The following is a 15,150-nucleotide window of genomic DNA, read 5'->3' as shown; positions in this document are numbered from 1 at the left end:
GTAAATAATCTTATTAAACTCCTTCATTCCTATAGATTAATAATATTAGTGAATCTATATATATGTTCTAATCTAATGTATAAAATTGATTTAATAAAAAACTTAATGTGTAAAATATAGATAATTTTTCAAATTTTTTTCATTTTTAGATTAAAAACAATTTAATTTATCATATTAATATCAAATTAAAATGTCAAAATATAAATGTAACCTTTATCTTCAAATTTATTCCTACAAACTAAATATCAAAATATAAATGTAACCCTTCTCTTCAAATTTATTCCACTCCATGTACAAACCAAAGTTACCCAGTCTTTCCATGGCCGAGTATTTCAATGATTCATTTTACAAGTATAATGATAATCAATAATGCCAAAGTATGAAACTCGCAGCTTTACCGATGTCTTCTCATGCCAGTGTGCCGAATATTTCATGATACCGAGTCTTAGCATTTTTTTTGTAAGAAACAAGCAGCCAATTTACACAAATGATGCAGTTCCTAGAATTCATTTTAGTGTGATGCTGCCACATGTCACAGACTGCTAAAGTTTGTTCAGTGGAAATTACTTAGAGCATGATATATGGCTATGTAACTTAGCCTTCCTGGTTTCTTAGGGTTCGGATGGCTCGCTGTGATTGATATGTATTTATGTAAAGTTTCAAAAAGATAGCAAGCCAAAAGAGAAATGCCAAGGCATTTATACGAGAGTACTTCCACCGAAAAAGCTAAAAATGCACATGTAAATCTATACCATTGAAGATGTCCATTCTTCATTGTGAGTGATATGGATAGCATTTGAGTGACTTGGATGTTATTTGGATGATGGAGGGTAGAATTTTAAAATATTTTAAAGAGCTAATTCAATTATTTGATCCTATTTTATCGATAAACAAGAACGAATTTAATTGTTTGATTACATTTCATCGATAAACCAGAGCGAATTCAATTGTTTGACAACATTTCATTTCAATTCGTGTTATTGAAAAAGATACCACATTGCAACCACAACCATGTGTTGTTGATTCAGGTTGTATCAGTACATCCAAGGCCGTGAGCCAACTGATACTAAATGCATACCAATGTACAAATGGAATTGAATTGAAAAATATCGCAGAGCCAAGAGTTTTATAAAAAAGAAGAGATTGATGCATCTCCATATTTTTTTTGACATTTCCATTTCAATAACAAATGTAATGTCTTACAAAGTAGAAAACGAGGAGAACGAGCTCTAATTTATTCATGCACCTAGGAACCCACCCAAGAGAAAATTTCAATGGTGGAACCACAACAACTGCTTGCCATGGAGGAATAGAGCAGTACGTTCAATGTTATCACATGCATATCTAATAATGTTGATACATAATATACAAGTTACAGTGAAGCTTGATATCACAGTTGAGATTTGACATAAATATATCAAAGCCATCAATAAATTTTTGTAATTTTTAAACACATCTCTTGTTGCCACTTTCTTGTGGTCCTGGGTGGCTTCACTGCTGTTGCAGCTATTTGACTTTCTGAGATCTTCAGAGCCTGCAGGTGAGATGTTGCTGTTGGTATCAGTATCGTTAATGCTGTCACATGAACCTGCTGCATTGCCTCTCTGCAACACATAATTTGTATTAATGCTCAGGTTGTTGCAAAAATTCAACCCTTCAAATGCAGGGAATACCGGACCATCAGGAGACTGACAGGGGGAGGAGTCTGAATTGTTGTGCTTGTTGTTAGAATCAAACTGCATCAACCCACCAAACAGTGATGGGCAGGCAGAGTCAAGCTGCAACAATTCCTCAGGGTTGAGTCACTGCAGTCATATTGAATATCCATATCAGCAGAGGCTCAAGCCCAAATTGATCCATCTGGTCCAACTGAAACATTTTTGAATCCATGAACAGACACTCTCCAAACCAATTACAGAAACTGTAATTCAAAACCCAATGCCCATACACAGTGAGAGGATCAGATCCTATCAAAAAATGGGGGTAGAAAAGGCCTATCACAAAATGGGGGTAGAAAGGCCTATCAGAACTGGATTGATTGCTCAGTGAAGAAGATCTGGAAGGACATTAATCATGGGACAGAGGAAAGGGCACAATGACTGGTGCGGGCAGCAGATCAGATCTGGAGATGAAGGACTTGACTTGGAAGTTGGAGGAGTAATCAGTGGAATCAGAAGATGATGAGATGATAAACATATGGGAAAAGACATGCAGAGATGTACAGGTGTGCCATTGACAGCATAGAATTGCACGTGCTGTGAATTAACTAGAGATATCTTAGTACTTACCACAATACGAATAGTGATTGACACAGCATATATCTGTGGGCATACAGACCAGTTATTAGTTCTCGTGTGAGAGGTAAACATGTGCGTAAGCAAACCAAAAATACCATGCTACATACCATGTAATTCTTCATTCTCTGAAAGATTGCCCGACTTGTTAAAACAGCACTAATAATAACACTCAGCCCTGGCTCAGTAAGCACAATATCAGACGCACTTCTAGCTGCATCAGTTGCATCTGCCACTGATTTTCTGCATTGTCAATACTTTTTTTCAGTTAGAATTGAATATATTTTATAAAGCTAAGACATGCTATTAACGATTAAAAGCACGAATTCCAGAAAGATAAACCCAAACATAATGATGCAAATTCTTTAACGAAGCATTTTTCTGAAAGGTAACAGCAAATAACAGAGATCCCATGACACACTCAAACAACTGAAATTTCTAGATGCAGAGTACAACCTTCCAGCCCCTCTTATCTAAACCTAACAGAAAATGCTACAAAACCAAAATGCTAGATAGGAAAAAGGGAACAGCCAAATACATTTACAGACTTATTGCTACTCTTTGGATTTAACAGCTAAGTGGATTTTGTGTGAGCAAGGGTGATCTGCTACAGATTTTGCTACTTGCAAGGCACACTAAGAATAAAGCCTTTTGTGTAGAAGGCTCTGCATCTAACTACACCTCTAATCTGCTGTTATAGTAATTGTGCACTGTATTTCAGCAAAAGGAAATTGGAATAACCTTCTATGTAAAGTTTAAACCATACTTATTGTTATCGTTCGACCTGAGCATATTCCCAGTCATAATTACGACTCATTGTGCCATCAATAGAACTGCAGATACATTATTAACTGCAACAACCAAAAAAATCCACACCATAAATTTAACAAAGGAGATCTCAACTGGAGAAAATCCTCTTGGAGCAGACAAAATTCCAGAAATATATTAGAATGATACAGAAGAAGTTATGCCCACAGATGTTACTTTGTACTTCCTGTCGATCTCAGAAAATACAGTCTTTGGCTGTCTGTGTGGCTGCTACTCTGTCTCCATCTTCCTCCAATCCCTTCCTGTGCTTTAAAGATGGTGGCCATTAGGGCTAGGTGGTCAGGTGTCAACATGCCTTTTTAATATTTTCTTTTCCATTTTCTGACCCTTTTGTATTAGAGATCAGATAGTAGGTACCTTGTCAAAGAACCCCATTTCTTTTTTTGTTAAGGATCCAGAGCCATGAGTAATACATTTTGAGTTGTGTCAATTTTTAAATGATCTCACTATTCTTTTTTCCCTTGATCAAAATCGTCATTTCCAGTCAAGTAGGAAAGAAATCACACTCAGAATGTACTACTGCACTTACAAGGCAAAAAGGTATTGGGGTATTTAGATCTGCATATCTCCCTTATAAACTTCAGAACCAGGAAAAGCTAAACTCTTGAAAGCTCCAGAAAGGGTGTCTTTTCAGACTCTCTACAGTTCAGAACCAATAAAGGACTATTTCCATAAAGTGGATATATGTCAAAAAAAAGTGATTCAAAAACTGTTCAGGTTCCTGTATGCTATATTTACCAAAAACAAAACATACTAAGTATATGACTTACAAATACTTTTTGTAAGTATTTCAAAAACTGTTCAGGTTCCTGTATGCTATATTTACCAAAAACAAAACATACTAAGTATATGACTTACAAATACTTTTTGTAAGTATTTCATGTTTTATTGGGTATTACATTCAAGCTTAAAATTAAGCCCATATGAAAAAATTTCCCGCTAAGTGCTAATTACTTTACATGTGGCAAAAATTTCCCGGTTAGCATATGTGCTTTACATGTGGCAAACATTGTCCACATCTCCACATTGCATAGGGACACAATTATAATGGATCCACATCATTATACCTAGTCCACATCATAATAGTATCAGGTTATATAAGTATCAAGATAGAATCCCAATAGAAAACATCCATATCCTTGGTACCTAATCTCCTGATCATCCAATAGTGTGAAGCTTGATCCCCTAATACTTTGAGATCTAATCTCTCAACATCTCACTATTCAGTACTTTTCCATCCACATCACCTCTAACCATTGGTTGCCACCTAGCCTCCTTCTCTTGGGCACCTTAATCCACATCATGTATACATGCCATGTCAGCACCATGTAACCATGCTACATCATCGTAGAGATGACTTTGTGCCACATCATCATGCCATGACATTATTTCATTAGCATGCCAATTTAAAAATACATGTGATGTAACCTACCTACAGACTCTCTATAGTTCAGAACCAATAAAGGACTATTTCCATAAAGTGGATTGTCTGGAAAATGTTGTAGTACAGAGAAAGGTACAAATTGCACAAGCCGAAAATGAACTTAAAGAAAAAGAAGCACATACTGAAGTTCCAGAAATAGGAGAAATTCTATTGATGAACAGGGTATTGTTTAAGCCAAACAAGGAAGTGTGTGAACCAATTCAAAGAAAGAACTTGTTTAGAATAGCTTGGGAGTCAGAAGGTAAGTGTTGTAAATTAATCATTGATAATGGCAGCACTGATAATTTAGTTTCTGCAGAAATGGTGAACAAATTTGGAGCTGGGAGGAATGCCACATCCTACTCCATACAAGGTTTCGTCACCAAGTGTTGGTAAATGAACAATGTCAGGTTGAGTTCTATATTGGAAGTTACAAAGATCAAGTGCTGTGTGACATAATGCCTATCGATGTTTGCCATGTTCTATTAGGCAGACCTTGGCAATATGACAGGAAAAACATTTATGATGGGAGACAGAACACTTAGACCCTTGAAAAGAATGATCAGAAGCATGAGTTACCCTTAAAGGATGAAGAAGCCAAGGAGTAATCTAATGTACTGTTAATGAGTGGGAAGCAAGTGATGCTTAGAGATAAAGAATTTGTGAAGCTGGGACAAGAAGATGATACAGAGATAGTAGTTATAGATCCAAAGGTAAATGATTCACTTTCAGAAAATCAGAATTTATTAATTGATTATGAGAATAAAATAGCTAATAAAATGTTTAGTGAATGGATGCCAATAGAAAGTGAAGACCAGCCGAGAGTTTCTATAGCAGAATCTGTCATGAAGGAAGAAATTCTGATAGATGAACAGCAAAATTATGTCAAGGGGGACATTGTCTTGAAAGGCAATGAGAGAGACTTGAATGGGAAGCTCAAGAATACTGCCGAAGGTTGTGAAGGGACATAATATTGTGAACAGTATGTAAGCAAAGGAAAACAGAAACAAATGATTCATGTAAAGGATTCCTGGTTGCAAGCAGTCTTAACAATTTTCTGTATGATCTTTATCTTTGTGACAGAGAAAGGACTCTATCAGGTTAAGGAAGAAATTGGTTCTTTTTGATAAATTTGTTTTATGTGCAGGAAATATGGAGCCTTATGATAATTTCATTCTAATTCTTGTTGAAAGAAGGCAATTTTTGAAAAATCCTGCCAGAAGAATTCAGGAATCCAAGTCCCATTTGACAGGAAACTAAAGCCTCAGTCAAATTCTTCAGGCATCCAAGTTCCATATGACAAGAAACGAAAGCCTAAGTCAACTAATCCACACAATATTACAAAAGAAATCAATAGAGAAGAATGTAAATACCCAATGACTTACAAATACTTTTTGTAAGTATTTCATCTTTTATCGGGTATTACATTCAAGCTTAAAATTAAGCCCATATGAAAAAATTTCCCGCTAAGTGCTATGTTAGCATATGTACTTTACATGTGGCAAACATTGTCCACATCTCCACATTGCATAGGGACACAATTATAATGGATCCACATCATTATACCTAGTCCACATCATAACAGTATCAGGTTATATAAGTATCAAGATAGAATCCCAATAGAAAACATCCATATCCTTGGTACCTAATCTCCTGATCATCCAATAGTGTGAAGCTTGATCCCCTAATACTTTGAGATCTAATCTCTCAACATCCCACTATTCAGTACTTTTCCATCCACATCACCTCTAACCATTGGTTGCCACCTAGCCTCCTTCTCTTGGGCACCTTAATCCACATCATGTATACATGCCATGTCAGCACCATGTAACCATGCTACATCATCGTAGAGATGACTTTGTGCCACATCATCATGCCATGACATTATTTCATTAGCATGCCAATTTAAAAATACATGTGATGTAACCTGCCTACAGACTCTCTACAGTTCAGAACCAATAAAGGACTATTTCCATAAAGTGGATATATGTCAAAAAAAGTGATTCAAAAACTGTTCAGGTTCCTGTATGCTATATTTACCAAAAACAAAACAAACTTAAAGTCTATGACTTACAAACATTTTCCAACAGAAAGAAAAAGAAAACCAGCAGATGTCAAAGGCTTTGGTTCGAAAATTCAGTGTCCTAATATTGAGCTTGACGTTCGAATCCTCGGTCGAGAGGCCATGGTCAGAGTTCAGTGTCCTAAGCAGAACCATCCCGTTGCAAGAATGATGGTTGCATTTAAAGAGCTTGAACTTGAAGTTCATCATGCTAGTGTATCCACAGTGAAAGAGTTGACGATTCAAACGGTTATTCTGAATATGACAGGTATTGTATATACGCAAGAACAGCTAAATGCTGCATTATTAAGGAAAGTAGCAGATCCTGGCCTTAGATAGCATGCCATGACCAATCTTGACATAAATATATCAAAGCCATCAATAAATTTTTGTAATTTTTAAACACATCTCTTGTTGCCACTTTCTTGTGGTCCTGGGTGGCTTCACTGCTGTTGCAGCTATTTGACTTTCTGAGATCTTCAGAGCCTGCAGGTGAGATGTTGCTGTTGGTATCAGTATCGTTAATGCTGTCACATGAACCTGCTGCATTGCCTCTCTGCAACACATAATTTGTATTAATGCTCAGGTTGTTGTAAAAATTCAACCCTTCAAATGCAGGGAATACCGGACCATCAGGAGACTGACAGGGGGAGGAGTCTGAATTGTTGTGCTTGTTGTTAGAATCAAACTGCATCAACCCACCAAACAGTGATGGGCAGGCAGAGTCAAGCTGCAACAATTCCTCAGGGTTGACTGCAGTCATATTGAATATCCATATCAGCAGAGGCTCAAGCCCAAATTGATCCATCTGGTCCAACTGAAACATTTTTGAATCCATGAACAGACACTCTCCAAACCAATTACAGAAACTGTAATTCAAAACCCAATGCCCATACACAGTGAGAGGATCAGATCCTATCAAAAAATGGGGGTAGAAAAGGCCTATCACAAAATGGGGGTAGAAAGGCCTATCAGAACTGGATTGATTGCTCAGTGAAGAAGATCTGGAAGGACATTAATCATGGGACAGAGGAAAGGGCACAATGACTGGTGCGGGCAGCAGATCAGATCTGGAGATGAAGGACTTGACTTGGAAGTTGGAGGAGTAATCAGTGGAATCAGAAGATGATGAGATGATAAACATATGGGAAAAGACATGCAGAGATGTACAGGTGTGCCATTGACAGCAAAGAATTGCACGTGCTGTGAATTAACTAGAGATATCTTAGTACTTACCACAATACGAATAGTGATTGACACAACATATATCTGTGGGCATACAGACCAGTTATTAGTTCTCGTGTGAGAGGTAAACATGTGCGTAAGCAAACCAAAAATACCATGCTACATACCATGTAATTCTTCATTCTCTGAAAGATTGCCCGACTTGTTAAAACAGCACTAATAATAACACTCAGCCCTGGTTCAGTAAGCACAATATCAGACGCACTTCTAGCTGCATCAGTTGCATCTGCCACTGATTTTCTGCATTGTCAATACTTTTTTTCAGTTAGAATTGAATATATTTTATAAAGCTAAGACATGCTATTAACGATTAAAAGCACGAATTCCAGAAAGATAAACCCAAACATAATGATGCAAATTCTTTAACGAAGCATTTTTCTGAAAGGTAACAGCGAATAACAGAGATCCCATGACACACTCAAACAACTGAAATTTCTAGATGCAGAGTACAACCTTCCAGCCCCTCTTATCTAAACCTAACAGAAAATGCTACAAAACCAAAATGCTAGATAGGAAAAAGGGAACAGCCAAATACATTTACAGACTTATTGCTACTCTTTGGATTTAACAGCTAAGTGGATTTTGTGTGAGCAAGGGTGATCTGCTACAGATTTTGCTACTTGCAAGGCACACTAAGAATAAAGCCTTTTGTGTAGAAGGCTCTGCATCTAACTACACCTCTAATCTGCTGTTATAGTAATTGTGCACTGTATTTCAGCAAAAGGAAATTGGAATAACCTTCTATGTAAAGTTTAAACCATACTTATTGTTATCGTTCGACCTGAGCATATTCCCAGTCATAATTACGACTCATTGTGCCATCAATAGAACTGCAGATACATTATTAACTGCAACAACCAAAAAAATCCACACCATAAATTTAACAAAGGAGATCTCAACTGGAGAAAATCCTCTTGGAGCAGACAAAATTCCAGAAATATATTAGAATGATACAGAAGAAGTTCTGCCCACAGATGTTACTTTGTACTTCCTGTCGATCTCAGAAAATACAGTCTTTGGCTGTCTGTGTGGCTGCTACTCTGTCTCCATCTTCCTCCAATCCCTTCCTGTGCTTTAAAGATGGTGGCCATTAGGGCTAGGTGGTCAGGTGTCAACATGCCTTTTTAATATTTTCTTTTCCATTTTCTGACCCTTTTGTATTAGAGATCAGATAGTAGGTACCTTGTCAAAGAACCCCATTTCTTTTTTTGTTAAGGATCCAGAGCCATGAGTAATACATTTTGAGTTGTGTCAATTTTTAAATGATCTCACTATTCTTTTTTCCCTTGATCAAAATCGTCATTTCCAGTCAAGTAGGAAAGAAATCACACTCAGAATGTACTACTGCACTTACAAGGCAAAAAGGTATTGGGGTATTTAGATCTGCATATCTCCCTTATAAACTTCAGAACCAGGAAAAGCTAAACTCTTGAAAGCTCCAGAAAGGGTGTCTTTTCAGACTCTCTACAGTTCAGAACCAATAAAGGACTATTTCCATAAAGTGGATATATGTCAAAAAAAAGTGATTCAAAAACTGTTCAGGTTCCTGTATGCTATATTTACCAAAAACAAAACATGCTAAGTATATGACTTACAAATACTTTTTGTAAGTATTTCAAAAACTGTTCAGGTTCCTGTATGCTATATTTACCAAAAACAAAACATACTAAGTATATGACTTACAAATACTTTTTGTAAGTATTTCATGTTTTATTGGGTATTACATTCAAGCTTAAAATTAAGCCCATATGAAAAAATTTCCCGCTAAGTGCTAATTACTTTACATGTGGCAAAAATTTCCCGGTTAGCATATGTGCTTTACATGTGGCAAACATTGTCCACATCTCCACATTGCATAGGGACACAATTATAATGGATCCACATCATTATACCTAGTCCACATCATAATAGTATCAGGTTATATAAGTATCAAGATAGAATCCCAATAGAAAACATCCATATCCTTGGTACCTAATCTCCTGATCATCCAATAGTGTGAAGCTTGATCCCCTAATACTTTGAGATCTAATCTCTCAACATCTCACTATTCAGTACTTTTCCATCCACATCACCTCTAACCATTGGTTGCCACCTAGCCTCCTTCTCTTGGGCACCTTAATCCACATCATGTATACATGCCATGTCAGCACCATGTAACCATGCTACATCATCGTAGAGATGACTTTGTGCCACATCATCATGCCATGACATTATTTCATTAGCATGCCAATTTAAAAATACATGTGATGTAACCTACCTACAGACTCTCTATAGTTCAGAACCAATAAAGGACTATTTCCATAAAGTGGATTGTCTGGAAAATGTTGTAGTACAGAGAAAGGTACAAATTGCACAAGCCGAAAATGAACTTAAAGAAGAAGAAGCACATACTGAAGTTCCAGAAATAGGAGAAATTCTATTGATGAACAGGGTATTGTTGAAGCCAAACAAGGAAGTGTGTGAACCAATTCAAAGAAAGAACTTGTTTAGAATAGCTTGGGAGTCAGAAGGTAAGTGTTGTAAATTAATCATTGATAATGGCAGCACTGATAATTTAGTTTCTACAGAAATGGTGAACAAATTTGGAGCTGGGAGGAATGCCACATCCTACTCCGTACAAGGTTTCGTCACTAAGTGTTGGTAAATGAACAATGTCAGGTTGAGTTCTATATTGGAAGTTACAAAGATCAAGTGCTGTGTGACATAATGCCTATCGATGTTTGCCATGTTCTATTAGGTAGACCTTGGCAATATGACAGGAAAAACATTTATGATGGGAGACAGAACACTTAGACCCTTGAAAAGAATGATCAGAAGCATGAGTTACCCTTAAAGGATGAAGAAGCCAAGGAGTAATCTAATGTACTGTTAATGAGTGGGAAGCAAGTGATGCTTAGAGATAAAGAATTTGTGAAGCTGGGACAAGAAGATGATACAGAGATAGTAGTTATAGATCCAAAGGTAAATGATTCACTTTCAGAAAATCAGAATTTATTAATTGATTATGAGAATAAAATAGCTAATAAAATGTTTAGTGAATGGATGCCAATAGAAAGTGAAGACCAGCCGAGAGTTTCTATAGCAGAATCTGTCATGAAGGAAGAAATTCTGATAGATGAACAGCAAAATTATGTCAAGGGGGACATTGTCTTGAAAGGCAATGAGAGAGACTTGAATGGGAAGCTCAAGAATACTGCCGAAGGTTGTGAAGGGACATAATATTGTGAACAGTATGTAAGCAAAGGAAAACAGAAACAAATGATTCATGTAAAGGATTCCTGGTTGCAAGCAGTCTTAACAATTTTCTGTATGATCTTTATCTTTGTGACAGAGAAAGGACTCTATCAGGTTAAGGAAGAAATTGGTTCTTTTTGATAAATTTGTTTTATGTGCAGGAAATATGGAGCCTTATGATAATTTCATTCTAATTCTTGTTGAAAGAAGGCAATTTTTGAAAAATCCTGCCAGAAGAATTCAGGAATCCAAGTCCCATTTGACAGGAAACTAAAGCCTCAGTCAAATTCTTCAGGCATCCAAGTTCCATATGACAAGAAACGAAAGCCTAAGTCAACTAATCCACACAATATTACAAAAGAAATCAATAGAGAAGAATGTAAATACCCAATGACTTACAAATACTTTTTGTAAGTATTTCATCTTTTATCGGGTATTACATTCAAGCTTAAAATTAAGCCCATATGAAAAAATTTCCCGCTAAGTGCTATGTTAGCATATGTACTTTACATGTGGCAAACATTGTCCACATCTCCACATTGCATAGGGACACAATTATAATGGATCCACATCATTATACCTAGTCCACATCATAATAGTATCAGGTTATATAAGTATCAAGATAGAATCCCAATAGAAAACATCCATATCCTTGGTACCTAATCTCCTGATCATCCAATAGTGTGAAGCTTGATCCCCTAATACTTTGAGATCTAATCTCTCAACATCCCACTATTCAGTACTTTTCCATCCACATCACCTCTAACCATTGGTTGCCACCTAGCCTCCTTCTCTTGGGCACCTTAATCCACATCATGTATACATGCCATGTCAGCACCATGTAACCATGCTACATCATCGTAGAGATGACTTTGTGCCACATCATCATGCCATGACATTATTTCATTAGCATGCCAATTTAAAAATACATGTGATGTAACCTGCCTACAGACTCTCTACAGTTCAGAACCAATAAAGGACTATTTCCATAAAGTGGATATATGTCAAAAAAAGTGATTCAAAAACTGTTCAGGTTCCTGTATGCTATATTTACCAAAAACAAAACAAACTTAAAGTCTATGACTTACAAACATTTTCCAACAGAAAGAAAAAGAAAACCAGCAGATGTCAAAAGCTTTGGTTCGAAAATTCAGTGTCCTAATATTGAGCTTGACGTTCGAATCCTCGGTCGAGAGGCCATGGTCAGAGTTCAGTGTCCTAAGCAGAACCATCCCGTTGCAAGAATGATGGTTGCATTTAAAGAGCTTGAACTTGAAGTTCATCATGCCAGTGTATCCACAGTGAAAGAGTTGATGATTCAAACGGTTATTCTGAATATGACAGGTATTGTATATACGCAAGAACAGCTAAATGCTGCATTATTAAGGAAAGTAGCAGATCCTGGCCTTAGATAGCATGCCATGACCAATCTTGACTGGTATTTATCTAGAAAGCTGAAGTTCCCTTAGAAGCTTTAGGAACTTCAAGATCAGACTACTTTACTTGCCCAGAAGGAATTGTGCACTGTAAAATAATCCAACTTAATTTACTTTGTAAATTTTTTGACAAGTAATGAAGAACTTTTATAGCAGTTACTTGTAAGCATGGCTGCCCTGTTCCATAAAAATGAAATTTGATGGAACCACAAAAACCAATTAGTGAAAATGGTTCAATCTCAAAGGACTGCAAAGAAAAGGCTAAAAACAGCATATAGTATTGTCAAATGGAGACCTGCTGCCATTGTTAGTGAAGGATGGACTGTAAGTGAAGCTACTTCTCAAATTTAGGCCTGCAAAATAGTGTTTTTTAAAACTGAAATGGGTCTCCGTTCTTCACTGAAAGGGCTATGGCTGAAATTCATGGAGAAAAATTCAACGAATGTACGAAGAGGAATGTAAATTAGCAAATTCATCAAGCTGATCTACAAAGTAACTGTGAATTAATATATTGCAGCCTGAATGAGTTATTAGATTGCTACAATGTGGTCCAGGCTTGAATTGTAAGCCTCGGTGGGGCGAGATCTAGGGTGTAAGCTTGATTGAAACCCTTCTTGTAAAGTTTTGGGGTCGTGGGGAATGTTGGCCATGAATGTAAATTAGCAAATTCATCAAGCTGATCTACAAAAATCTAACTTATAAATCATTGCTGTCATAGGCAACACGTGGTTCTTATGGTCTGTAGTATATTACAAGTTCCATTCTACAAAAAATACTGCATGGATCTTGGTGCCACACACATACGCCTAGTGACTTGAAACCAGAGAACTCTTAAGAAATGAAATATAGTGACTTGAAACCAGAGAACTCTTAAGAAATGAAATACAGTACAGTTGATGAATCTTTCCTCTTTACAAAATAAAAATATATATGTATGGCATGGACTACTATTTTAGGAAAAAACTGTAATTTATTAATAACCCTTTAAAATTTGGCAAGCATGGTAAACCTGGGCTCTATCTTCCATAAATGTATTTTAGAAAACCTTGGCCAATTGGTGAACTTAATTTGTTAACAAAGGTAGAAAGATAACCGATTGGCAAAGAATGGCACACATTGTTAAAACTTACACCCAGAAAATAAAACTTACCCTGATGGATTAGCATAAATCTGAATCAAGAGAGATAGGTACAGACTTCAACTTATTTTTTGTCTGTACATATTTGCATCTATGAAACTTCAAAGCAAAATGATTTTTGTGAGCTTATGGGAAATTGGCTTATTCAGCAAGGGAAGAGATGGGATTCGCCATTCAATTATTTTATTCCGTGTCACTGAAGCGAAACGTACATTCGCAGACGATTTATACTAGTGCATCCTTCTGGTTTTTTGAAATTAAAGAAATTGGGAATCATACATAACCAGTTTTAATGTTATGTATCATAAGTTTTAATGCGCTTGCTAAATAGTATTCCTTTCAAATATTGTTCATTTACATAATATTCTCTGATATGCAGATTTATTTGCTAAATCCTTCTCTGCAAGCATGCTACTGATGTATATTTCGTCATGAACAGAATCAAGGAAGTGTAGGGTAAATCATAGAGTCAAAAGGCGCGACAATTTATTACATGCAGGCCAACAATTCCCTGATACATCCTTCAAATCTTACAATAATCCAGACCTTCATGCAGTAAAAAAGGAGTTATACCTTGGTTCCTTGTGTGAAGTTCGCACTGCATCAAAACCATGGCAGTTTTGGATGATCATGTTAAAGAATGGGAACTTTGATACAGAAGCAGCTTTATGTCCTGCAAACGGTAAAAAGAGAGGTCCTTTTAGAAAACCTAAAAAATTCCCCTGTTTCGGCAAAGGCTGCATGAACCAGCCTCTTGTGTATCATAATCCATCAAAGCTTCAATCAACAGGCAAATTGAAAGGAAAATTCTGTGGATCATATGATTTCGATGCTGATTTCAAATCAGGTAGACAAAAAAAATGTCTCTTATTATTCGGTGGTATGGGAGAAGAATCCTAAAACAGGGAGTTGGGTATTTCACCATACATTAAGAACTTCAAAGAAATATCCATGGTTGATGCTGTATCTGCGTGCTGATGCTACTCGTGGCTACTCTGGAGGATATCATTATGAAACTCGGGGGATGAAGGTGCGGTTGGAGAAACTGCAGCAGCAATGGCTGCCGCATCCATCGTTTTCTGAACATCCGACTTCTCTTATTCTCAAAGTCTTTTCAAACTGCAACTCAGGGAAATTAAAACATGGGCGACTAATAAGCATCTAATGACCGCCATTTCCATGAGCGAGAACCGCGTTTCAGTTTCCCGAACCGTTTGCTTCATGAACCGTTTTTTATCAACGATCAACTTTTGTTCAATCGTCTAACACCATAAATCTACGGTGAATAATAGGACAGGGCGACGGCTGGGGCAATTCGTTTCAAAGGGGAACGCCTTACGGCGTAATCAATAACACAAACTTAGAATGACCTTACAATATAATCTGCCATCATATACAACAGTGACTACATCAATCAAGCATGTAGTAGAAAACCCAACTCACACCTTATTAGAACCTTGAACATACACATTATTTCATATGCTTGGTTA

The 15,150-nt window shown here is 36.7% G+C and overlaps 2 protein-coding genes across 7 annotated transcripts; both read right to left on the bottom strand.

Annotated features, from left to right (window-relative positions):
• Window positions 1-1,141: 1,141 nt before the first annotated feature.
• On the bottom strand, window positions 1,142-4,635 carry LOC149218303 (uncharacterized). 2 transcript variants are annotated; one of them, XM_089383897.1, is made up of 5 exons: window positions 3,279-4,635; window positions 3,061-3,145; window positions 2,405-2,537; window positions 2,289-2,321; window positions 1,142-1,604 (listed from the first exon to the last, which is right to left on the bottom strand). In XM_089383897.1, exons 2-5 carry the CDS (start codon window positions 3,096-3,098, stop codon window positions 1,272-1,274), a joined length of 537 nt encoding a protein of 178 aa, XP_089240023.1. In that variant the 5' UTR covers window positions 3,099-3,145; window positions 3,279-4,635; the 3' UTR covers window positions 1,142-1,271. The 2 variants fall into 2 exon arrangements, with proteins under 2 accessions (XP_089240023.1, XP_089240024.1); XM_089383898.1 differs by lacking the exon at window positions 3,279-4,635 and having other exon boundaries at window positions 3,061-3,236.
• Window positions 4,636-5,579: 944 nt separating this feature from the next.
• On the bottom strand, window positions 5,580-14,836 carry LOC149218302 (plasma membrane ATPase 2-like). Of its 5 annotated transcripts, XM_089383893.1 has the most exons (6): window positions 14,588-14,836; window positions 14,234-14,333; window positions 8,616-8,700; window positions 7,960-8,092; window positions 7,844-7,876; window positions 5,580-7,424 (listed from the first exon to the last, which is right to left on the bottom strand). In XM_089383893.1, the coding sequence occupies exons 3-6, from the start codon at window positions 8,651-8,653 to the stop codon at window positions 6,939-6,941; spliced, it is 690 nt and encodes a 229-aa protein (XP_089240019.1). In that variant the 5' UTR covers window positions 8,654-8,700; window positions 14,234-14,333; window positions 14,588-14,836; the 3' UTR covers window positions 5,580-6,938. The 5 variants fall into 5 exon arrangements, with proteins under 5 accessions (XP_089240019.1, XP_089240018.1, XP_089240021.1 ...); XM_089383892.1 differs by lacking the exon at window positions 8,616-8,700 and having other exon boundaries at window positions 14,588-14,830; XM_089383895.1 differs by lacking the exon at window positions 8,616-8,700 and having other exon boundaries at window positions 5,580-7,163; window positions 14,588-14,829.
• Between the last annotated feature and the right edge of the window lie 314 nt (window positions 14,837-15,150).

Source organism: Pinus tabuliformis, chromosome Q (assembly GCF_031772625.1).
Source record: "Pinus tabuliformis cultivar Carrire ecotype Pingquan chromosome Q, CPIR1, whole genome shotgun sequence".
Lineage (NCBI taxonomy): Eukaryota > Viridiplantae > Streptophyta > Pinopsida > Pinales > Pinaceae > Pinus > Pinus tabuliformis.
The sequence above is the reverse complement of the archived record's forward strand: the minus strand, read 5'-3'. Positions and strand labels throughout refer to the sequence as shown.

Bases quoted from the DNA above. Each gene is read 5' to 3' on its own strand.
- LOC149218302 (XM_089383892.1), bottom strand. From the start codon at position 14,292: ATGATCATCCAAAACTGCCATGGTTTTGATGCAGTGCGAACTTCACAC. The intron at 7,877-7,959 runs GTATGTAGCATG...GTATGCCCACAG, and splicing joins AGAGAATGAAGAATTACATG to ATATATGTTGTGTCAATCAC. The intron at 7,425-7,843 runs GTAAGTACTAAG...AAAATGTTTCAG, and splicing joins CAATCACTATTCGTATTGTG to TTGGACCAGATGGATCAATT.
- LOC149218303 (XM_089383897.1), bottom strand. From the start codon at position 3,098: ATGACTGGGAATATGCTCAGGTCGAACGATAACAATAA. The intron at 2,538-3,060 runs GTATGGTTTAAA...TTGACAATGCAG, and splicing joins AGGTCGAACGATAACAATAA to AAAATCAGTGGCAGATGCAA. The intron at 2,322-2,404 runs GTATGTAGCATG...GTATGCCCACAG, and splicing joins AGAGAATGAAGAATTACATG to ATATATGCTGTGTCAATCAC.